The sequence below is a fragment of the Petromyzon marinus genome, chromosome 1 (assembly GCF_048934315.1).
Source record: "Petromyzon marinus isolate PM22_M1 ecotype Great Lakes invasive population chromosome 1, UKy_Petmar_22M1.pri1.0, whole genome shotgun sequence".
Classification (NCBI taxonomy): domain Eukaryota; kingdom Metazoa; phylum Chordata; class Hyperoartia; order Petromyzontiformes; family Petromyzontidae; genus Petromyzon; species Petromyzon marinus.
In genome coordinates, this window is record NC_133667.1 from 25,587,714 (window position 1) to 25,612,168 (window position 24,455).

At 52.2% G+C, this 24,455-nt stretch overlaps 1 protein-coding gene across 3 annotated transcripts in view; it reads right to left on the reverse strand.

Annotated features, from left to right (window-relative positions):
• LOC116943623 (interleukin-31 receptor subunit alpha-like) overlaps nucleotides 1–24,455 on the reverse strand; it is a 50,551-nt gene that overhangs the window by 17,018 nt on the left and 9,078 nt on the right. For 2 of the 3 annotated variants that reach the window (XM_032956654.2, XM_032956645.2), the window contains exons 2-14: nucleotides 18,167–18,370; nucleotides 17,389–17,454; nucleotides 11,085–11,426; nucleotides 9,979–10,108; nucleotides 9,057–9,253; nucleotides 7,951–8,114; nucleotides 7,543–7,732; nucleotides 6,959–7,041; nucleotides 5,695–5,773; nucleotides 4,180–4,251; nucleotides 3,301–3,504; nucleotides 1,690–1,896; nucleotides 1,284–1,388 (exon numbers count right to left, since the gene is read on the reverse strand). In XM_032956654.2, the coding sequence (XP_032812545.2) occupies nucleotides 1,284–1,388; nucleotides 1,690–1,896; nucleotides 3,301–3,504; nucleotides 4,180–4,251; nucleotides 5,695–5,773; nucleotides 6,959–7,041; nucleotides 7,543–7,732; nucleotides 7,951–8,114; nucleotides 9,057–9,253; nucleotides 9,979–10,108; nucleotides 11,085–11,426; nucleotides 17,389–17,446 (1,831 nt within the window). In that variant the 5' untranslated portion in view covers nucleotides 17,447–17,454; nucleotides 18,167–18,370. Of the gene's footprint in view, nucleotides 1–1,283; nucleotides 1,389–1,689; nucleotides 1,897–3,300; nucleotides 3,505–4,179; nucleotides 4,252–5,694; nucleotides 5,774–6,958; nucleotides 7,042–7,542; nucleotides 7,733–7,950; nucleotides 8,115–9,056; nucleotides 9,254–9,978; nucleotides 10,109–11,084; nucleotides 11,427–12,319; nucleotides 13,979–17,388; nucleotides 17,455–18,166; nucleotides 18,371–24,455 lie in introns of those variants that run through there. The other variant, XM_076066124.1, reaches the window with a different exon arrangement.

Consider the following 24,455-nt stretch of genomic DNA (forward strand, 5'->3'; position numbering starts at 1 on the left):
TCAACAGCCTGACTCTCTAATCATTCTTGAAATTAAAATTTGTTGAATGTCACCCCGGCCTGAAATCCTGGCTCCGCCCCTGCACCCACCGCTCCCTTTGCCCCGCCCTCCGCCCCCGTATCGTGAATCAAGCGCGAGGCCAGGACGTTTTAAGCCAGAGACAACATCGCGTTCTTCATGAACGCTGGAGGACGTGACCGAGCACCGTGACCGAGCACCGTGTCCAATTAGATCCGATTGTGCTTTCCCCAAAGCTGTCTCCTGTTCATCAACGCTTGATATGCCCAACGGAGTCGGGGTTGTCAGATCCAGAGAAGGCGTCCCCCCGTTTGTACCCAGTAATTCTTAGCCTCCCTCCTCCTCCCCCATCCCAGCCGATGCCCCTGGATGATGGATTCAGAGCTGGTGGCCACCGGGGGGGTGGGGGGGCGTGAATTAGGTGCGGCAGTGATGGGCCGGGTTGTTTGACCATACTTCACCCACGTTGGTCAGCGCAAATTGGTAAAAAAGTGACTGAGGCAGTACTCGTCTCGAGATTACAACCCAGAGCTAGTGGTGGAAATTCCACATCCCTGTGGTGGGGGTGAGTTTATCCATAGCAAAACCACTTTTGACTTCCCTCACAAAGTGGGACTCGTTTTATTGACCCCAGATGTGAACTCGCAGCCTTGCGAGTGCGAGCTGCTCGTTCTACCATAGAGCCACCTTTGTCTTGCCTCTCATCAAAATACCCAACCTGCTTTGGGTGTCCCTGTCCTCGGACTTCTTCGCCACGCCAACGTGGCACTCCACAACAGAACGTGTGTGTGTGTGTGTACGGTGTGTGTCAGTGTGTGTGTGTGTACGGTGTGTGTCAGTGTGTGTGTGTGTACGGTGTGAAGAGCGGTAGTGTAGTGGTTAGCGGGAAGCGGTCGTGTAGCGGTTTAACGCTCTGCGCTACGAAACCCGTGACCCAAGTTCGATTCCCGCTCATGGCAAATACCAGTGATGATTATCTGAATCGGTCCTGGGCCTTCCCTAGATCGATTCAGCCTCAAATGAGTACCTTGTGCGGTGTGTAGTAAACATCGCCACTCGGGAGACAAAGGGGGCCGGGCGTGGTGCTGGCCACCCACCCCCTCGTGTGCCGTGCTGACCTTCATAGGTGCTCGCTAACAGCACCTGCCCCAACAGTCTGTTAAGGCTATAGGGGGATATTTTTCTTTGTTTGTGTGCACATGTGTCAGTATGTGTGCGTGCGTGCACACGCTGTGTACTGCACATGCACACCGCCCAGGGCTCACCCTCCTCGGCCGAGTAGGCCCGCTTGTACACGGCCGCCCCCACCGAGGCATCCGCCATGATGGGACAAAGGGAAACGGCATAGCACTGGCCACGCACCACCGACTCTGGCACGGGACACACGTGACGCGGGACACACGTGACATGTTAGACATGCGCGACGCACGGCACACGAGATACATGGCACGCGAGACACACGTGTGCCGAAGGTGGACCTCCCCACAAAAAATGCCAGGCTCCGAGCCGTCACTGCTTGTCGTTTACAACAATGCCGTTTCAGCCGGAGCCCCCCCTTACCTGCGCTGCCTGGCCCCAAACGCCCAGCCCATGCAAAAGACCCACCCACCGCGTCCGCCCGCCCCAACCTTTCCTGTCTGTTGTGCGTGTGCGATTTTAGTAGGCGCTCACCGATTGGTGCGGAGCGGGCGTTGGCTGGCAGCCTCCACCAGCGCGGCTCTGTGCAGGCCTCCTCGCACGGGTGGCAGACCTGCAGCGCCCAGCCCGAGAGCTTCAGAGGCATCGGCGGCGGCATCGGCGGCAACCACCGCCACTTGACGACGAGCCGTTTGTCCCCTCCGCTCTGCACGTCTAGGGTCAGCGATTCCCTGAGGGGTCCTGATGAGCAGAGGCGGGGGGGTGAAGGGGGGGGTGAAGGGGGGGGCAAGGGTTCCACATGGGGACAGGGCCCAACGCTGCGTTTCCACAACCTTAGGAAGCCGGAGCTGAGCCAGCGTTGGGGCTGTTCTAGGAATGGCCCAGCACCGCTCCTTTCTTGTCCACTACCACTGCAACCTCTCTCTCTCTCTATCCCTCCCTCGGCCGTGTTCTCTTCATGTTCACATTAAAAGTATTTAAATAATGAAAATGTATTTTAAGCAACACCGCAACCATTGCCATCATCACTGCCACCACCACCAATACAAACATCACCACCACAACCGAAACCCACCCTTACCATTACCGTCAACACCACGACAACCTCCTTTATTTTTCGATTTGAAGCTTTCGTGACTGCAAGGATTCATCTTCTTTGGTTCTTTCGGTAAGGTCACGTAGAATGAGAATAAAATAATAAAATAACACAATACAATTCTCACGACGTTTCGGCCACAACGCAAGTGGCCGTCTTCAGGTGAAAGGTACAGAACTGTCGGGACAACAGAGCTTCAACAGTTCTGTACCTTTCACCTGAAGACGGCCGCTTGCGTTGTGGCCGAAACGTCGTGAGAATTGTATTGTGTTATTTCATTATTTTATTCTCATTCTACGTGACTTTACCGAAAGAACCAAATAAAACCTCCTTTATCCTCATAACTACCACTACAATCATGATGAGGGTGATTGGTTCATACGGCCAATGAAGAGTTCTAAGTAATTGGGCCATTCGATTACTTCATCTGAGAGTTTGTGAATTTCAGATACACCCACCCACAAAATCACTCACCGACCGCCTTCAAATTTATATTTGTAGCAGTGTCAAAGTAATGTGGTCCCTGGTGTGCAGTAAATAGCCACAGCTGCTCACAGGAGAGCGAGTCTCTGATTCTCCACTTGAAAATCAGGTGTACACTGCGTCTTCCGTGCTCTGTGCGGATACGGTTAAGCGCTGTCCATTGTTTCCATGGAGGATGGAAGCCGCGCAGTGTTGTGGTGGGGCCACCGATTTCAGTCGGTGTTGGTGGACTCACCCATTAAAGATCCCCCCGTGTAACCATAACAGACTGTCGGGGCAAGCGCTGTTAGCGAGTAGCGCCTATGAAGGCCGGCACGGCACGCGAGGGGGTGGGTGGCCAGCACCACGATCCGGCCGCCTTGTCTCTCCAGTCGCGATGTTTACACACCGCACCAGCTACTCATTTGAGGCTGAGTCAACATAGAAGAGGCCCAGGACCGATGCAGATAATCCTCACTAGTGTTTTCCGTTTTGTCGCAGCAGCGCACTAACCGCTACACTACCATCGTCGCAACCACACCGCCACCGCCACCACAACACTCACGACTACCTCCTCGGGCGCTCACCTCGTTGTGGCTTCCTCGCGGCGATGCGAATGTGCGCGACGGGCGAGGCCCCCGCGTTGTTGCAGACCCACAGCCAGACGAGTGCGCCCGCCGTGCCCCTTGACCTCTCCGTGGGCGAGGTTATGGGTGCCGACGCTGGGGTGCGCACGGTCAGAGAGCGTCTCGTCGCATCGAGGCGCCACAGGGAGCCCGAGCACTCGCGGCCTCGGGGGGGAAAGAACGGAGATGCATGCGAGCGGTGGGGAGGGGGAGACATGGGGGATTAGACGATACAGAGACACACGGGGAGATGCACATAAAACAACGATCGTCATTACATCATGGGACCTACTTTGCCAGTACCAAAGTATGAGACTAGGTTTTCCCCTTTCTTTTGTCAATAAAACACCAAACAAGGAATCATGTCTGCATTAACCATATACACTTGTGGTCAGAATGCCAACAAAACATACTCTGATTGTATATGCATTGTCAAGTATATGCATTGTCAATGCATATACTATCAGAGTATAATTTTGTTTGCAGGAAGTCACTCACAGGACGGAGCCAAGTGTTATGGGTTAAAAATGACGAAGATGACCGATAGGTGCACCACCACCACCACCGCGCGTGCTTCCCCACAGCGCCTACTGCCGCCACATTTTAGCCGCCCGGCACCCTGCTCATTGTTGTGCGTGTTGTGCCTCTTGCTGGCACGTACGTTCATGTCAAAAATTATCACCAACCCAGTGGCTACGCTACTGCTACAGGGGCCCGTGAGCTGGCTGGGCCAGGTGCTGGGACATAAAAGAGGGATAAATTGGGCAGGGGGCCAAGTTTTATTCCTTGCACCACCAAGGCCCAAGCCAACCACGCTTCTGCCGCTGTCACCGCCACTACCTCCATCATCTCCACCTCCTTCTCCATGATCATCTGCTTCTTGGTGCAATTTTCCCGCACCCTCACAGCCTCCTGTGAAACAGACACACAGACACACACAATTACTCACACACACGTACTCCAAAAACGACGGTCGTCATTCACCGATAAGAAGTGGCGGTGACATCACCACGGCACTCGCGCTAAGCTAGGCGCATGTTGAGGCTGTCTCGTTGAAGTGTCGAAGGCTCGTCGGCAGGAAGTCACAGGACAGACCCAGGTGTTATGAAATGACCGACTGATATGACTGACATGTGCACCAGCTGTGCTCCCCACTGTGCCAAATAGCTGCGTTTTAGCCGCCTGGGGCTCCGCTCATTGAGGTTCCTCCGCCCTCCTGTCTCCATCTGCCGATCTTGACATCGCTGGTACCAGTCATCAGCAAGTCCAATCAGCTCCACATCCTCCGTACCACAATATCCCACCTCATCTCTTGCCCGTGTCCAGGCCAGTTAGCCCTCTATATCCAGCCAAACATGGGATGTAGATCCTGGTGAAATTCCCTAAACCTCTGCTGTAACAGACGGACAGAGGATATGGCATCTGTGCAGCAAGCTTCTCCTCAGCATGCCTGGCACGGCAATATTGATCAATCCTTGCCAGCACCTTTTCTGGCACACGGAGGATGGAAATGCCCTGGTAGTTATTGCAATCAGTGCAGTCCCATTTCTTAAAAGGATCTACACCGTGGCATTTCCACCACGGCATCCTTCCAATCCTGCGGGACCCGTCCTGTGGTCCAGACGGTTTAAATCGTCATACAGGGCAGCATGCACACAATCGCCACCCTCCCTAAGCTGTTCGCTTCGAAGGTCATCTCTGCCCACCGCTTTACCTGGTCTCAGGCTCTGGATTGCTTTTCGTATTTCCTCATCAGAGGGATACATATATAGACTTACGCACAATTACACATACACACACTATTATACATAATAACACAACACAGACATACAATTACATACACGCAGACACACAATTACACATATTGATACGTACACACAATTACATACACGTACATATAATTACACACACAGAATGACATAAACACGCATAATTACAGAGATCCCCCATATAGCACACTGCTGGGGCCACCGATTAAATCTGCCATGGCACACAAGAAGAAATGTGAACACGACCGCGCCCGGCCACCTTTGTCTCCTCAGAGCTGATGTCGACACACCGCACCAGCTACATATTTAAGGCCACTTAGGGAAGGCCCAGGACAAGTTTAGATATTCGTTACTGCTGTTGGCTGCGAGTGGGAATCGAACTTGGGTTGCCGGGTTTGCAGCACAGTACAATAACCACCACACTATCGCTCCCCCACAATTACAGACGCACACTCTCAGCAGTGCCACCTCAGTGCCTCTGACTCGGCCATCATGAACCTCCTTACAGCATCCCAGACGCTAAAATTCTAAACCCCCAGGATAGCAGGAGTGCCACCCGAGTGTGTGTGCCCTTACGAGCCGTTACCGTGCTGCTTCTTGGAGGTGTGGGAGCAGACGAGGCGGTAGTCGAGGATCTCCCCTCGTGCCAGTGACTTGTTCAGTGCCTGGAACGATGACGACGGGCAACGACAAGGGCCCAGCAACGTGGAAGACACGGGGGGAGCAGGAGGGCGGATTGGGGAAGTTACTCGACAACCACTCACACTCTCCGATAGGCACAGTTGGCTACGTACGGTGCGAAAGAAGTTCAACGTACGTACAAGAGACACTTGCTAAGAGCGCCTGCCTGTGTGTGCACGTGTTTGTAGAGCAGGGGGGCGATTAGCAATCGGTTAAGTCAATTCATCGATTGTAAATCTCGTGAAGTCTATTAATCTATTAGCACTCGGTTAAATCGATTAATCTATTAGCAACCAGCTCAGTCGAATAATCGATAAGTAAACGGTTAAGCCAATGCATCGATTCGTAGTCGGTTTAGTCAAATAATCGGTTAGTAAATGGTTACGTCTATTAACCATTTAGTAATTAATTAAGTCGATTAATTGATTATTCATCAGTCATGTCAAATAATCGATTACCAATCGGTAAAGTCAATTAATCGACGGGAGGTGGTAATCGACTTCTCTCCTTGTGGTCCATTACATGGGTCCCTTTATATGCGGCCGTCGCGAAGGAAGCCATACCCCTTACAAGTCAGCACGGCTGATGCCAAAGACATCGCCAAAGCCCCGACCATCGCCCTCCCGTCCAGCGGCACACGTGGGAACTCACTTTGTGAAATCCGATTGGTCGAGCAACTGAACCGCTCGTGTAATCGACGGCACAGATAATCAGATCTCCCAGCGTGACAACGTTCGTAAACGTAATAGGGGTAGAGATATCACCACCCCTCCCCCCACCCCGACCTACCCACGGGCACTGCCCCTCCGAGAATCGTCGTGATTTCTAATGATGAACTTCGTGTCTCTGACACGACCATTATGAACCCTTAAGAGACCGATGCATTTGGGCACCCAGCTCAGGGCATGAACATAGGTCCCCTGAGGTCATGAGGTCATTGCCTCACTGCCTGGGCTTGGACAATTTAAATCTCCCCTCCCCCCCCCGAGAGAGAGCGAGAGACACCCAACCCCCAGTTCTGGAACCCAAGCCTCAAGCAGTACCGACTCAGCGTCTCTGACACGGTGATCCGCACCTCCGACTAGCACGGTTGGCTACGTATCGTGCGAAAGAAGTTCAACGTACGTGCATCATGAATCCCTTAGGGGACAACAGGGGGAACTCCGTACCTTCCAAACCAGAGTCGTCACTTGGTTCCCCATTTTGTCTGGTTCACTAGGGATCCTCCACAGCTCTGGAGCAACAAGAGGTGCTGAGAGACACATGTCAACACACACAGAAAGAACAAGGTCGAAAATCGTGCATGCGAATGGATTCTACGGCGCTTTCCAACATGCGTTCGGCGTCACGGAAGCCTGACTGTCAAGGCAAAATATATTTGCATATTTCCAAATAGTCCTTTTAGCGCAGGTCTGCATCTGCTAGTTCTGAGCAACCCTTCGGTCAACATAGCTACTTTTTTAATACGGTAAATCCTGGAAAGCAACACAACTTCATGCAAAAATTTAATTAATATTGGATCAGCTTTTCAAGAGTTATTGTGACCCCCCTCCACCCCCGCACCCCTTTCACAGAAAGGCAGACAGAGAGACCGAATGCATTATCGCCTTCGACCTTTTTTGAAAAGCATAAAAAACAAAGATCCCTTGAATGTGTCTCTGTGCCCCTGTGTCCTCACCATGGCACTTTGTCTCTGTGGCCTATCGTCCCCGTGTAGTCCCCGTGTGTCCACGCGTGTCCCTGCATCTCGTACCGGCCTCGGGGGTGGTGAAGTTGAGCTGCTTGCTCCACTCGCTCCACACGGGCGGGGGAGCGGCCCGGCCCCTCGCCTTGCCAACCACGGCGCTGGACTCGAAGGTGCAGCGCAGGCGAGCCGTGTAGCTCGAGTACGGGCGCAGAGAGAACAGCGAGTAGGTGCGCGAGTTTGTATGGATGTTCGAGTACTGGAGATGGCACGGAAGGGGGGGGGGGAAATCCAGGGTCACACGGGTCATGCCATTGTTGAAGAGTATTTGGTGAGTGCTGGTGAATGCTGGCGAGTGCTCGGTGGGTTTCGCAGAGTGCCGGTGAGTTTCGCAGAGTCCCGGTGAGTTTTAAAGAGTGTCTGCGAGTTTTTGCCGATTGCCGGTAAGTGTTTGTGCATGGCAGTTTGCGAGCGCACCTTGGTGGTGGTGCCGTCGGCGTGGCTGGTCACGGACAGCTCGTACTGCAGGGGGAAATACTGCTCGTAGTTGTCGTTGGGCGGCGGGCTCCAGCGCAGCGTGACCTCTTCCGCCAGGCCCTCCGTCAGAATGGGCTTCTCCCACACTGGGGCGTCCGTCTTCACTGCTCACGCCACATACACGGCACACCAGCGTCACCCCCACACACACACGCACGGGGCCGCAGCAAACACGCTGCTGTTTAACCCACACCAGGGACACAATGGGGTCACACCGCACAGACTTGGCTCCCACCACAAAGGCAAAGGTCCCACGTATAGTCTTAACCGACTGTTGGGGCAAGTGCTGTTAACGAGCACCTATGAAGGCTGCCACGATACACGAGGGGGTGGGTGGCCAGCAACACGCCCAGCTGCCTTTGTCTCCCTAGTGGCGATGTTTACACCCCACACCAGGTACTCATTTGAGGCTGAGTCGACCATGGGGATTCCCAGGACTGGTTGAGATAATCGTCACTGGTGTTGGCCGTGAGTGGAAATCGAACTCGGGTCGTCGGGCTCGTAGTGCAGCGCTCGAACCACTACAATACCGCTCCCCACACTACAAAAAAAAGACAAAAATCCCCTGTATAGCCTGAACAGACTGTTGGGGCAAGTGCTGTTAGCGAGCACCTATGAAGGCCGGCACGGCGCCCGATGGGGTGGATGGCCAACACCACGCCCGGCTGCCTTTGGCTCCCTAGTTGCAATGTTTACACACCGCACCAGGTACTGATTTGAGGCTGAGTCTACCTTGGGGATTCCCAGGACCGTTTCAAATAATTGTCACAGGTGTTGGCAATGAGCCGGGTTCGTAGCGCAGCGCACTAACCGCTGCACTACTGCTCCCCACACCACACACACAGGGTCACATGCACATACATCCAGGATCAAACCCGCACCGGGGTCACACACACAGGGTGATGCAGTTAAGAGGAAAAACCTAAAAGCCACACCACCCTCTACTGATGGACAAATACCCGCTCGTAAGCCGGTGCTGCATTTTATGTGTGCGTGTGTGTGTGTGTGCGTGCATGTGCATGTGCATGCGTGCCGGTGCGCTCAACCTGTTTGCCGACGAGACGTGGTGATCACGGCGGACTCGGCATGCCCAAGTGCATTGTGGGCGACTACACGGAAGTCGTAGTGTCTTCCGAGAAGCAGCTTCTCGCGGGGAAGCGTGCACGACGTAGAAGTAGCAGAAGCTGCTGCAGATGCGGCAGTGTCTTGCAGCGAAACGCAGTCAATCCAGGGCCTCTTCAGCCTGGAGTGCAAACCACACCCCTCGGCTACACTCACATCCACCATCACTATCGCCACGACCACCACGACGACCACCATCATCATCATAATCGTTATCACCACCAGCACCAGCAGTAGCAACAGCATTATCTTCAAAAGTGTCGCCATCATTCTCACCACCATCATCATCATCATCGATCACTACTATCATCATCGTCGTCATTATCACCACCACCACTATCATTATACCCAACATCGTCATCATCAGCATAAGCAGCATCAACAAAAGCATCGTTCTCAGCAGCAGCATCATGATCAGCAGCACTCATCATTATCATCATCAGGTCACTTTAACGGATATAAGACGTAGTTCTTTGGTATCTGTTTATCCAGGCCGCTCTCTATTATGCAGGGCTGCATTCGTCTACGACAGATCCAAATGGATTCTTCATCTCATGATGTAACGCCGATGGCACAATATTGTGGTAAAACTAAAGACTATTGAAAGAAGGAAATTCAAGTGCGCAGGACACATGATGGCAGGTGGTCGAGACTGGTGACAGAATGACAGCCAAAGGAGGGGAACTCACCGAAGAGATTGACCAAAATTACGAGATAGATCGACGAGATAATCTCAGCACAGGAGCGAGCAATCATGCTTAGACTGTCAGCGGTGGCAACGGTGTGTGAAGAGGCCTCCATCCAGCAGTGGCTGGAGCATGACGAACGCGCCGGCGAGGGAGGTACCCGTGCTCGTGGTACTGCAGTATGTGGCTCGTGCTCAGGAACGTCTTCCCCCCAGGCTCCCACGTGCAGCTCATGTTCCCGTTCACTCCGGCCGACTCGCAGTACGGGGCCCGGGGCTCCCATGGAGGGTCTGGCCAGCACCGCGGGGACACACACGCGCAAGGACACGGGGGACACGTGAAGACACAGGGGAGGACGGAGGGACACGTGAGGACGCAGAAACGTAGAGGACACAGGGACGCGTCAAGAGATGGGAACGCGTTAAGAAATGGGGACACGTGAGGACACGAAAACACCGAGGCGCATGAGGACACGGGGATGAACAATTGCTATGTACAGGCTAACCTTAAACATCCGTCACACTTTTTTTAGTCTTGTGCACATATTACTTTGGTAATTGGTAACTACAGCCCTTTGTCAGTGCACTGCTGGATGAGGGCCTCCCTTCACGGTGTAGGTCGCCGGGGGGGGGGGGTTTATTCCACCATATCTCACCACGCTAGTCAGTGGCTGGGAGAAGCATAGACGTCGGAAGCGTGACGCGTTACAGCAGTGAATTTTGATGCAAAATTCGCTGCCGGCATCACCAGTTTTGTAATGCATCGGCAGTCGACCAGCCAAAAGCGATACAACGTCATCCTGCTTAGCTTCCGAGGATCTAACGATTCATTGCCGGCGATCTGATCACAGGATGGACGAATTTACACGCCTATAGACACAGTGGGGCACAGGTACATAAACAAAACAAGCCAATAGATACATATGCCACGGCCTTCAAAATGAAAAACGCACCGACAACAGGTGACACAATGGCCACTTTCCACAATCGGTTAACAGAGAGGTGCCCACCAGAGTGAGAGCGAGACAGAGTCGACACAGTTTAACGCGTAGGCTTTCGCGACCAATATTATTCACAATAGAGGTGGTTAGTAAGGTTTGTCACGTAAATAAAACAGGCCAATTCTGTCCGTCGCCTGAATGAGGCCGGTTTTAATTGACAGCTCTAACGTCGTACTCGAATTGTAAATGCTGTGATGGGTTTACTCTCCAACACACCAGCGTGGACACAGCCCTCCTGAGCGCGCGACGATTTGCGAAGCACTCACATCCGGCGTGCACCTCGACCCCGTAGAGCGTCTGCAGCCCGTGAAATGGGCAGTCCATGGTGCACGTGAGCATGGTCTTCCCGGGGAACAGGAGGGCACTCGCCGGCCCCGCGGCCTCCGACGTGTTGACGAGCAGCTCGCTTGCGGTGGCGTTGAGTGTGCGGTGGGCCGCGCCGGGGAGTCGCGTGCCGTTGAGGCTCCAGTGGAGGTGGGACGAAGTGCAGGGCTCGGCGTCCGCATCCGAGGGCCGTGGCGTCGCGAAGAGGACCAGGCAGTGCGCGGACAGCGGGGAGCCCACGCGCAGCACGATTGGGTCAGGGAAGATGATGCCCATCAGCGACGCTGTGACGGTACAAGAGAGGGACGAGAGAGAGGGTGTGGGGGAAGAGAGCGCAGGAGCAGAGAGCGCGGGGGCGAGAGAGGAGAGTGCAGGAGAGGGGCAGGGAGAGAGGAAAGGGAGAGAAGGGGAGAGTGTAATCGAGAGAAGGGAGATTGAGACGGGAGAGATGGAAGAGGAGAGATAGGGGGGTATAGAGAATGATAGAGGGGAGTGTGCGCTGGAGGAAGGTGAGAGCAGGAATGGGAGAGGGGGAGATGAGAAAGGGGAGAAATGGAAGAGAGGGGAGAGAGGGGGGAGAGAGGAAAGGAGAGAGGGGAGGAGAGAGGGGGAGAGTACAGGAGAGACAGACGTGAGAGTGGAGAGAAGAATGAGGAAGGATGGGAGATAGGTCGAGGAAAGCAAAGGAGGGAGAGGGGATAACGAAGACTGGGGAGGGTGGAGAGAGGAGGAAGTGGGAGAAGAGATGATAGAGAGATGAACAAGAGAACGAAGGAGAGAGGAGATGGTTGTGAAAGTTAGACGGCTCAGTTAATACACTTGCAGTATCAACCAGGGTGGCCCCTATCCCATGATTCTTAAGCATGAATACATATGTTGGCCTCTAATGGTGCCATTATCGATATTTCGCATTGAGTGTTGGTCATGAGTGTTGCTTGACCAATGTTCTTCACTCATTTTCAGACGGGAGCCACGTTTGCCGATAAGAAGGAAGTGTGAATGCGGGGGCTGCACGTCAGGGGCCGCACTAAAGGCTACCAGAGGCCGCCAGTGACCCCGGGAGCATTGCAATGAAGAACACTGTGTTAGACTATACTTCACCACACTGGTTAGTGCGGATTGGTGAAGGTGTGTCGGGGGGGGGGGGGGTCTCAGGAGCAGTTCCTGCCTCACTCACCACTGATGTTACCTGGGAATCAAACTCTGGCCGCTGGGGTCATAGCGCAGCGCACACACCACTGCTCCACCACTCCATCCAATGCTATAAAAAGCATTATCATTTTTCAGTCAGTGCATCCACAAGTCATCTCAGTCAGTCAACTCATGGCACCTGGCTCTGTCCCGTTATCTCCTGCCAGCGCGCCTTTGACACTTCACGTGTCATTTAAAGTGCACCTAGCCTGGCACAAGCGTCATGGTCACGTCACTTAGTGGCGAATGGCAGTTGATGTTGTGTGTATGTACAGTGTGTGCATGAATGCATGTATGTTCCTATGTAGACTGTGGATGTGTAGTTCGTCTCTTCCCGTCATTTCAGAGGTTGTGTTGAGACGTAAATGATGACTCCGAGGCAGATCTTCGTGTAGGGGTTCACGCCACGTTTTATTAGGGGCTTACGCCAGTTATTTTATTAAAGACCTCTCCGCACACGACTCTGTGTACTGCCCCCTCACTGCCTACACTCCACACCCCAGGGGAAGAGTACTGGGGATTCCCTAGCACCCGCAGGCTACGCTACCCTGGTGCCAATTTCCCCCTACCCTGGGTCCCATCGCTCCCCCGGGGGAAGAGTACTGGGGAGGTCCCTAGCACACTCACAGGCTACCCTAGCCTGGTGCCAATTTCTCCCTACCCTGGGTCCCATCGCTCCCCCGGGGGAAGGGTACTGGGGAGGTCCCTAGCACACCCGCAGGCTACCCTAGCCTGGTGCCAATTTCCCCCTACCCTGGGTCCCATCGCTCCCCCGGGGGAAGGGTACTGGGGAGGTCCCTAGCACACCCACAGGCTACCCTAGCCTGGTGCTAATTTCCCCCTACCCTGGGTCCCGACTTTCACCCTTCACGTTCCCGGACCCTCCAGACGACCCTGAACCCGTGACGGGTTCCAGCTTAAATCCCCCAGGGGGACATGACGTCACCGTCCCGCCCCCTGTCCATGACGTCACCATCCGTGACGTCATCGTACCAGAGGGCGAGCGTGACATGACGTCATTAACTCCTACTCTACAGTTGTATAAAGCTTATCGTCATTACCATAGGTCCCTGGTTGCTTCCAGTCAGAATGAGCGCTGACTCGAGTTTGTATAACGAAGTTTCCATGGGCGAGTGCTGTGACTGATGTACATAATTCAGTTTCTGGTATGATGCGGACTGCCCTGTGTGCGTGTGTGTGTGTGCGTGCCTGTGCGTGTGTGCGTGTGTGTGCGCATGTGTGCGTGCGTGTGTGCGTGTGTGCGTGTGTGCGTGTGTGTGTGCGTGTGTGTCTGTGTCTCCGGCAAAACAACCCCCTACCTCCTCATGGTGCCGGACGGGCAACAGTGGACAGTGCTGTGGGGGGAGGTCCAATTTCGATTGGCTCCTCCCCTCATGGCATCTGTGTCCACGACAGGGGCTAAACAGGGGCTCTGGACGGGTGCGAGGGGCTGGTAACACCTCCACCTTCAATTAATTACCACTAAACCGCGAATTAAGTATATAACTAATAAGCTTGTGCCGGAGGCCCCGGGGGGCCGGGCGTCTATGACGTCTCCTGGCCAAACCCCAATTGGCGGAGCCAGGAGATTGAATATCTACCCTCGAGGCTCCTCCAGAAACAACGAAAAACCACTACGGGTGGCCACATGGAATGTTCGAACACTCACTGCGGAGGAGAGGCTGCCACTCCTCTGTCGGGAGCTGGACCGGTACCGCCTGGATCTATGTGGCATTCAGGAGGTCCGGTGGACCGCTTCTGGCTCCTGCCACCACGAGGGGTGGACAGTCCTCTACTCGGGGCAGCAGACTGCCAAACAACAGGGTGTGGCTCTTCTTTTGAACAAAAGAATGAAGGGGGCGTGGGAGCGTGGCGGTGAGGTGTGGGAAGCTGTAAGCCCCAGGCTACTTTAGGCTCGCCTTCCCATCAACCGGAGGCGAGGAATGGTGGTCGTGGTTACTTATGCCCCCACCGAAGATGAACATCTGTGGAGGGATGCAGGCAAAGCCGATGAGTCAGATGCCTTCTATGACCTCCTGTCACAGGTGCTGGCTAAAGTGGCCCCTCGGGATAGAGTCATCATGTTGGGTGACTTCAATGCCCGAGTTGGTCATGATGCTGGCACCTGGTCTGGAGTGATTGGAGGGCATGGGCCAGATCAGCTCAATAACAACGGTAGGAGGCTGCTGGATTTTTGTGCAGCCCATGGGCTTGTAATTACCAACACGCTGTTCCGGCATCGGCGCATCCACACAACATCATGGATGCATGCCGGGTCCAAGCAAGAACATCTGCTGGACTACATAGTAACGGACCAGCGGATGCAAGCCCATGTCCTTGACACTAGGACCTACCGTGGAGCTGATCTGCCCTCTGACCATCGACTAGTCATCTGTAAGATGCGCCTGCCATTCTTCCACTCCGGTGGTGGGTGTACACCCAGGACCCCATTCCAACCTAAAGTGGCCTGGTCTCAGTTATCTGATGAAAGTTGCAAGCGAGAATTTCATCATCGCTTGCGGCTGGGATTGGCATCGTCCCCGACTCCTCCTGATGTCGAGGGTAAATGGGCGAGGTTTAGGACTGTGACTCATGCAGCTGCAATGGCTGCTTTGGGTACGCAGTCCAGACCTCCCCAGAGACCCTGGCTGACAGAGGAGGTGTTCAGGATGGTTGAGAAAAAGCGACAGGCCCACTGTCATCGGCTACAGAATCCCACGTCAGAGAATGAGGAGACTTACCGCAGCCTTCGCTCGGAGGTTCGGAGAGCGGTGAGGCGCTGCAAGGATGGGTGGTGGTCACGGGTTGCTGAGGAGATGGAGTCTGCCTCAGTGGCCCGTGATCACAAATCTCTATTTAACTCCATGAAAAAAAGTAACCTGCAGTGCCACACCTATTACCATCATTAGGGGAAAAAACGGTGATCCAATCTCCGACCCCCAGGAACAGGTTTGCAGATTTGCTGTGCATTTCTGTGAGGTCCTGGGGGAGGGAAAATCCATCAGCCAGGAAAACATCATGGCACAAAGTGAGGATGACCCTGCTGAGGCTGCGGTGCCTCAAATATTGGAAGAAGTCACCCCCTGTGAGTGGCTGGCTGAGGTGCCATCTGTTGAGGAAGTACTGAAGGCGATCCGGAGTCTGAAACCAGAAAAGGCAGCGGGCAGAGATGATCTCCCAAGCGAAATGCTGAGGGAGGGTGGCGTTTGTGCACAGACTGCCCTATATGACATCATAACAACAGTCTGGACCACTGGACGGGTTCCGCAGGATTGGAAGGATGCCCTGGTGGTCCCCCTTTTTAAGAAGGGGGTCCGCACAGACTGTAACAACTACAGGGGCATCTCACTCCTCAGTGTGCCGGGAAAGGTCCTGGCAAGGATTATTCAGCATCGCCTTGCCAGGCACGCTGAAGAGAGGCTTGCGGAGCCCCAATGCAGTTTCAGGAAAGGGCGGTCCTGCACAGATGCCATATTTTCTGTCCATCTGCTACAGCAGAGGTGTAGGGAATTCCAACAAGACCTACATCTCTGCTTTATTGACCTGGTCAAGGCCTTTGATACCATCAGTAGGCCTGGGCTCTGGGTTGTTCTTCGTGCTTTTGGATTACCTGACCCTCTGCTCACGATCATTAAGGACCTTCATGATGGTGAGCGGGCCCGGGTAAAACTACGTGGCCGGGAGTCAGAGCCATTCCCTGTACACCTTGGGGTGCGACAGGGATGTCCTCTGGCTCCCACATTATTTAACATCTATTTTGACCACGTAGTTCGTGAAGCCTTCAATAGCTGTACCGGGGGAATCTCGATATGGTACAGATATAATGGGAGACTGATCGATGCCCGGGTGCGGTCAAGGGATGGCTCCCTATTGCTCAACCACGTTATGTATGCTGATGATTTGGTAATAGCTGCTCATTCAGAGGAGGAGTTGGAGACGCTGCTGCTGAGACTAGAGCGTGCCACTAAGAGGTGGGGCTTTACCATCGGCCCCACCAAAACTAAGCACCTGCCTGGGTATTTTGTACCATCGTACACTCCACCCCCACGGCTCCCAATCGGTGATGGGGCAGTTGTGGAGCGAGTGGAGAGTTTCCCATACCTGGGCAGTGTGCTTATGACCGGCTCCAGTCTAACAGCAGAGGTCTCACTCCGAATCAGTCGAGCGGCAATATCTTTTCATCGGTTGCGTAACGCTGTGTGGAAGCTACCTGGTCTGTCGCTCCGCACTAAGCTTCAGGTCTTCACGGCCACGGTCATTCCCTCCGTTCTCTACGCTTGCGAAACGTCGACCCCCTAATGGAACATCTTCGCCGGTTAGAAACATTTAGGCTGGCCTGCCTACGATCCATACTGGGTTTAACCAGACTGGATTGTGTGAGGAGCTCACAAATCCTTGAAAGATCTGGGCAAGGTCCCATCAGTGAGCTCCTCCGGCGGGCAAGGCTGCGATGGCTGGGTCATGTAGCCCGCATGCCCAGCCACCGCATGCCGAAACAGCTTTTGTTCGGCCGGATCGAGGGGGCTAAACGAGCGCGGCACGGGCTAGAGAAGAGATGGACTGATGTGGTACAGGAGGACGTGGAGCTGAGTGGACTTGCCGATGACTGGTACCAGCGGTGTCAAGATCGGCCTCTGTGGAGGAGGCTCGTAAAGGACGCTACTGGGCAGTTGGAGGTAGTCGCCCTCCAACAACAACGGAGGGCGGAGGAGCGACGCTCACAACAACGAGCGGAGCGCCGGGTGGCTAAAGCACAGCAGGTTGGCACAGTAGGGGGCACAGGTGGTGCATCAGCCAGTCATCTCAGTCAGTCGACCCGTGGCACCTGGGTCTGCCCCGTGACCTCCTGCCAGCGGGCGTTCGACACTTCACGTGGCCTCAGGGTGCACATAGCCTGGCACAAGCGTCGTGGTGACGTCACCGCCACTAAGTGGTGAATGGCGGTTGTTGTCTGTGTGTGTGCGTGCGTGTGTGCGTGCGTGTGTGCGTGCGTGTGTGCGTGTGTGTGTGCATGTGTGTGTGCGTGTGTGTGTGCGTGTGTGCGTGCATCCCCACCTGTTGAGACGTGCAGCACGAGGCACAGAACGGAACACTGCATGCAGGGCGCCGTCATGACAAGACCTGCTCACACGCGTGGACATGGAGGGAGACAGCAGAGAGAGGCGACACAGACACACAGAGATAGATAGACACGTCTGGAGATAAAGGCAGAGAAACAGAGATATGCAGAGAGACGTATAAATACTCCGTACATTATCAATCTGCTTGCCTCTGGCAATGTAGACATTTCTGCCGCTTAGTGCTCTCATGAAGTCTCTCAATATTTAAATATTCACCAACTGCAGATCCATCCACTTTCTCACAATTTCCCACCCACTGTCGAACCATTTACATTTCTTGCCTTCATCTACTTACTAACCCTACCCCACCTTGCTAAACTCTGGAACTCATCCTCCTCCTTACAGTAATACCATTAATAACTTGTATAATAAAAATAGTTACTTACACAGGAAAGCCTCACTGAATCTAGACTTCTATTAAGGAAGGTCCTGCCTTGAGATATTTAGCGCACACCAATTACATTGTATGTTTTTTTTAGCTATGGAAGGAAACTCTGGAGAGAATCCGGAGGAAACCCCATGCACAACAGGGGTAAAACAAACAAACTCCACGGAGAAATGTGCCCAGGTCGGGAATCGAACCCAGATATATCTTGACGTGCGGCACAAGTGTTACCACTGCACCATCCCTTCCTTGTAAACTCTGGAACTAATCACCCAACTCCTTCAACCCGATAACTGGAATTTTTTTCGTCTTAACGTCAACCACTCACCTGTGCTGGATCTGTGTTGGTGCTGGTGATGGGTGGGGTTCACAAAAGGTCAAATGTCCCTTGCGCCGGCAGCTGGGAAGGTGGTCAGATCAGAGCTCGGCTGACACCACTGAGAAGCTGGGCTCGAGATGCGGGGCAGCCTTCCGTGGTTAAACCGGGTTCTCAAACATAACGCTTTGATCGTATCGGTATCATCACCGATGACTATGTAAAAAGAGAAGAGAAAAAAACGATGAATGTAGTTTTGCTCTTCAATTTAACAAAATTACAGCTCTGAAAATTCTAAATGTTGGCTTCACTGTCACTGTCGTCCAGCATGTGACAAGGTCGTGAGCGTTCTGGAAGATTTGGTCACAGGCATGTACTCTATATGCCTGTACAAATTATTTGTTGATGCTGCCGTTGGCAGCTGTGCACAAGCATAATTAATATGAAACTCAAGAAGGTCCATTGTCTTCTTTGGTTCTTTCGGTAAAGTCACGTAGAATGAGAATAAAATTATAAATTGATAAAATAAAATAACACAATAATATTCTCACGACGTTCGGCCATAATATTCGTGAGAATATTCGTGAGAATATTATTGTGTTATTTTATTCTATCAATTTATTATTTTATTCTCATTCTACATGACTTTACCAAAAGAACCAAAGATGAATCATTGCAGTCACGAAAGCTTTAAATCGAAAAGGCCCATTGTGTTGACGTTTTTATTGGTGTAAGTGTCTGTGCATTAATATAGGCAGGTCAGTATTCATACATGCAGTATTGATATTTTCTGCATTGATATTGATGGTATGATAATACGCGACATTCAGGCATCCCGCATTCACATAAGTATAGGAAATTAATATATGTGGCATTAATACTTGTGGTCAGCTACATCACAGAATAGAGCATTGTTTCAGTTTATGAATCCCATCCTTCCCCTTGTTCTCATCTGTGCACCCCCAGTTTGCCAGTAACTCCGTGTGTGTAGAGTGTGTAATGTGTGTACAGAGTGTGTGTATAGAAAGTGTGTGTGTCGAGTGTGTGTAGTATGTGTACAGAGTGTGTGTGTAGAAAGTGTGTGTGTATAGAGTGCCAGGTGAATAAAACACAGCAAGTTGGCACAATAGTGGGCACAGCTAGTGCATCCACAAGTCATCTCAGTCAGTCAACTCATGGCACCTGGCTCTGTCCCGTTATCTCCTGCCAGCGCGCCTTTGACACTTCACGTGGCATTTAAAGTGCACCTAGCCTGGCACAAGCGTCATGGTCACGTCACTTAGTGGCGAATGGCGGTTGATGTTGTTGTGTGTATGTACAGTGTGTGCATGAATGCATGTATGTTCCTATGTAGACTGTGGATGTGTAGTTCGTCTCTTCCCGTCATTGACAAGAAAAATAAAAACCCAGTAACAGGAATCGGATATGTTCAGTGCCCTGTTATTTTTTTTGTGCGCACGCAGTGTGTCTGTGTGTGTCTCGTCTTTTAAACGCAGTTGCTGAGCACAGCCATAAGACAGCACCGTCGAAGCTGTAACGCGTTTCTTGAACCGAGCAAGGTTATTATAAGAACTGGGGGAGGTGTGTGGGGGGTAGAGACGATGGGAGGCGGCTTTCAGAGTGGAGCAGAGTGAGCGAGGAAGCAGAAAGGTCAATTTTGTGACCCGCAGTGGGGGTTGAACACAGTACGGGATGGGAGGAAACAGCCATTCTGGTATGTTAGTTTTACAAGTTCATTTTATTTAACCGGGTGATAACTCAAGAGACCAGGGAGAGTCTCAATTGCAAGAGTGACCACCTTGGAGCACTTGTCTGCCAAAAGCGATGATTGCAATGTGCTGCATTAATCCCAGTTGAGTTGGTAATTCGTGGGTAAGTTTTAGAATTTGCCAGAGTTGGACACCGATGTCGGCACACAATGGCCTACCCTTGCGAATGACCTCAGGGGGATTTTTAATGTCCACTATGAAGCAGGCTGCGCATAATGTCGTGGTTATCACACCCGCAGTAATAATCAGGGTGGCCGCTTGTATGTACGATTGTACTGTATGTTGAACTACTTTTCGCACCGTACGTAGCCAACCGCGCTGATCATAGGTGCGGGAGGAAGGACGACAAACTAAACACAAAAAGCAGTTCTAAAGAAATTATTTTCAATCTAGACATTTTAAAAGTGCATAGCTCCAGTAGCTTCCTAATATTGGAAGGAAGAGGGTTCCAGACGGCCGCAGAAACGCATCTGAAAGCGCGCGATGCAGTGACCCCGTCTTTGTTCGGTGGCCAGCCAAAAACCACTGCGAAGATGACTGGAGTTGGTGTGATGGTTTATGGTCCCTGAAGAGATCAACAAGCTGTTGCGGTTAATTTGTTCGTTTGTGGCAAGCACTTTGTGTATCATGAGCGTGACCTTGATTCGAACCGTGAACCTCTGCAACAAGCCATGAAAGCGCTACATGTAACCACCCAGGGTTACGTCACCATCCTTATTAATGTTAACTGTGTACAGCATGTTTTTTTAAATAAATCAGTGGAGTATCTATAAATGGATCACCCCGCATATGTTATATGTAGATGTGGAATACACCACAGAAGATGTCCCCTGTGGAGTAGGAGCAATGAAATCAGCTTGCATGCCAGTAGTGAGAGATGATAACGTGCTTATTAGGGAGGCAGTGGACACAATTATGGCTGATGCATGCATGTACATGGGTTTGTGAGTGTATATTACAGTGACAAGTGAAAGATATTTAAATGTTATCATTCAATCCTGTCAGAATGCTTTTTCCCATCCCATCTCAAATCGTGAAGCCTCTCAGAGCGTGCATGGTGGGATAATTTGTGGTGCATTAATTATACAAAACTAAAAAAATGTTCGTGATGAATATTACATGTCAAAAAGAGACGTTGAAATTTGCATTCAAGCACAAATGCCAGAGCCGTAGCGAGACGTTCAGGCAAGCGGTGCAAGGGGTCACCCTGAAGCCCCCCAATGTCTCCATAACTCCACCTGCCCTCCCAATCCCTACTGCTACAGCGCCAGTCCCGCCCCACCAAAATAAGTGAGCCACCATCCTCCCAACTGCTTGCGACATTTCGGCTGCCACACCACCTCGCACCCACCCACCCAGCCTCACCCCGCCCCAACATTGGTTCGGCACTGGCAAATGAAAGTAACCCTAAACAACATTTTAAATACCGTAATGCTACTTTATGACGGCGAATAGGCGACGGGACGTTTCAGGCAGTGGTGCTTCTTCATGGCACCGCGATCAGGGCGAGGAGGATAGGCTGACTTACAGTTGGAAATCACACTGAACACTATTGGGCCCTGAGAACACTGGAACATTTTAAGAAAAAATGACAACTATGTTTTGTTTACTCACCTGCTCGATGGCAGGTCTGACTAAGTCCTAACCTTCCATCGTGTCCCATATTGAGCAGAGGCACGGTGTAAACTGTGATCTCCTAAGCACTGTTCCCCCCTCTGAAAAAGGGCCACTTCCAGAAACGCCAGTTAGCCTACGGCATATTCTTATTGTTTCAGCCAGTGTCAATAATCATCGTCGTCATTTCCTTCCTTTTTCTCCAGACTCAATTGCTGCTCCGTCCCGTGTAAGCCACGGAATTCCCGTGAAATTCTCGTGGAGTGCGGGAGTCTCCCCGTAATGTCACTCTCCAGTGTGTGTGTGTTTGTGGGGTGGCTAGAACGCAGAAACGCACAATGGGGTGCACAGTTGGTTCATCTGCACGTCATCTCAGTCAACTCATGGCACCTGGGTGATGTCACCGCCAATGAGTGACGAAAGACGGTTGTTGTTGGATGTATGTCTTCATACACGTCTTCGCTCGTTTACCAGCGTCACATTCCCTATTGCCGTACACAAACTGGAGGAAGGGCCTTTGCTATTGATGCCCCCAGGGTCTGGAATGCTATTGCCAATAAACTGCAAGTTGAATCGCTACCAATGAGATCTTCTCTCAAAACTGCTCTAGAGGAGTTGTACACCCCTAGCTGCCACTGCTATTCATTGGCGTAAAATAAAATAAAATGTTTCGCTCCGGATGACGCTGCAAAGTATTATCTGTATTTTGATTAGCGTGCTGATCTTAAAGGTGCATTGAAAATTTTGATACTCCGACTAATGCTTCTGTTGTTGTGGAGTAACTCAAGCAGCCAGCTATGGCTCTAGGATTTGGTATTACATGTTATTTATGTAGTGTATTGTAAAAATTCGGTCACAGTCCCTGTGATCACTGTTACGTTGCAATTATGGCTTTATTTTTTGGTGATTTCGAAAAGTTTTTTGGTTTGGACATGTTTGTTTTGTTGTAGTACGGAGTTAGACTGATGGCCTAAATCTAAGTTTTTTTGTGGTTGTTGTTGTTTGACTTGCATCCCACTGGGATTTTTTGCACACAGCGTTGGTGTACGGTGCTTTTTCAGGAATATTTTGCTGGGTTTTTCATGGATTTTCTGTTTGCACAGTCACATAGTCACTTTAAGATGTTTTTCTTGTTCGTGTTTTAGTTTTGTTTGTTGTGGTTGCACCCGATTCAAGAGCCGAATGGCTCACAGTGCTATACCAAAATAAATAAACTGAAACTCAATGTACTTGTACTGTACATGTGTGTTTACATGTCCATGTGTTTTTGTATGTGTATGTAAGAGTACACTGTGTGGTTGAAGGTGCGTAGGTTTGTCAATGTGTTTCTGTGTCTGGGCAGTTGGAGGCAGTCGCCTTCCAACAACAACGGAGGGCAGAGGAGAGACGCTCACAACAACGAACAGAGCGCCGGGCAGATAAAAGTTGGGACAGAAGGGGGCACAGCTGGTGCATCTGCCAGTCATCTCAGTCAGTCAACCCATGGCACCTGCGTCTATCATGTGACCTCCTGCCAGCAGCGAGCCTTCGACACTTCACGTGGCCTCAAAGTGCACCTGGCCTGGCACAAGCGCGGTGGTGATGTTAGAGCCACTTATTGACGGATGTTGTTGTTTTGTCTCTGTGAATGTAGTGGGGCGCTGTAGTGTAGTGGTTAGCGACTCGAGCTCGAATCCCGCTCACGGCCAACAACACCAGTGACAATTATCTGAACCGTTCCAGGGCCTCTCCTAGGTCGACTCAGCTTCAAATGAGCACCTGGTGCGGTGTGTAAACATCACCACTGGGAAGACAAAGGCGGCCGGGCGTGGTGTTGGCCACCCACCCCCTCGTGTGCCGTGCCGGCATTCATAGGTGCTCTCAAACAGCATGGGCGCCAACAATTTGTTAAAGGCGTGAACACGTGTATCTTTGTCTCCGTATGCACGTGTAGAGTAATAGCCCTGGCTGCTAACGAAAAGTGGTACTGACAGCCAGGGCCGGATCAAGGCACGGGGCTTTAAGGGGCTGTAGCCCCAGGGGCCTCCGCCAGCTGAAGGGCCTCCAGAGATTAAGTGAAAAGTTATTTAATTTGTGAATGCTGAATTTTATTTGTTGTTCGCCTTGTAAAAATAAATTGTATTCTTCTTTAACTTTGTTTACCTTTTGAAAATATTACTGGGGGCCTCACAGCACCTGTAGCCCAGGGGCCTCAAAATCTTCATCCGGCCCTGCTGACAGCGTACGGCAGTACACGCATCAGCGGGCGACAGTATATATGGAGGAAAGACAACTAAGGGAATGCTCAGGGAAGGGGTCCATCTGGAAGCCCCGGGAACCTGCTAGTAGGTTCCAGAAAGGGGGAGCGTGGCCAGGGCAGAGCAAGGTCAGCAACAGCCCCTGAACGGGAGCTCGGGGCTGTTGCTGACAGTGGATCCCCTTGCCGTGCTGCTGTTCGTCACCATCGTCGCCGCCGTCTTCACCATCGCTGGGCGCCGCTAGCTAGACAGCCTGCCAAATGTAGTCGCTACAGTTGGCAGGCTGTCTAGCTAGACGGCTGTGTGTGTAATCTATATGTAGAGGAGTATTGTGAGTAGCCAGTGAGGGATAAGCGTAAGGAAGGCCGAGTGGATGGAGAGCTATGCGAGGCCAAGGATGACGTAATGTCACGGGCCACGTAGGGGGACGAGCTAAGGGGGAGGAGTTCTTAAGGGGGACCACGTGAGGGACACGTGGTCGTCGTGGGGAGCCAGGGTAAGGATCGGCTAGAAGAGGTCTCTCTCCTCGTGTTGACTGATCCCCCGCCCCGGGCAGACGGGTGAGAGAGCCTAGGGGTAGCCGAAGAGATCCCAACGTATCCCCGAGGGAGCCGAGGGGTTGCCGAAGTAGTCCCGACATAAAAAGTTATCCCAGGTCCAAGTGAAGGACGGAGAATAGAG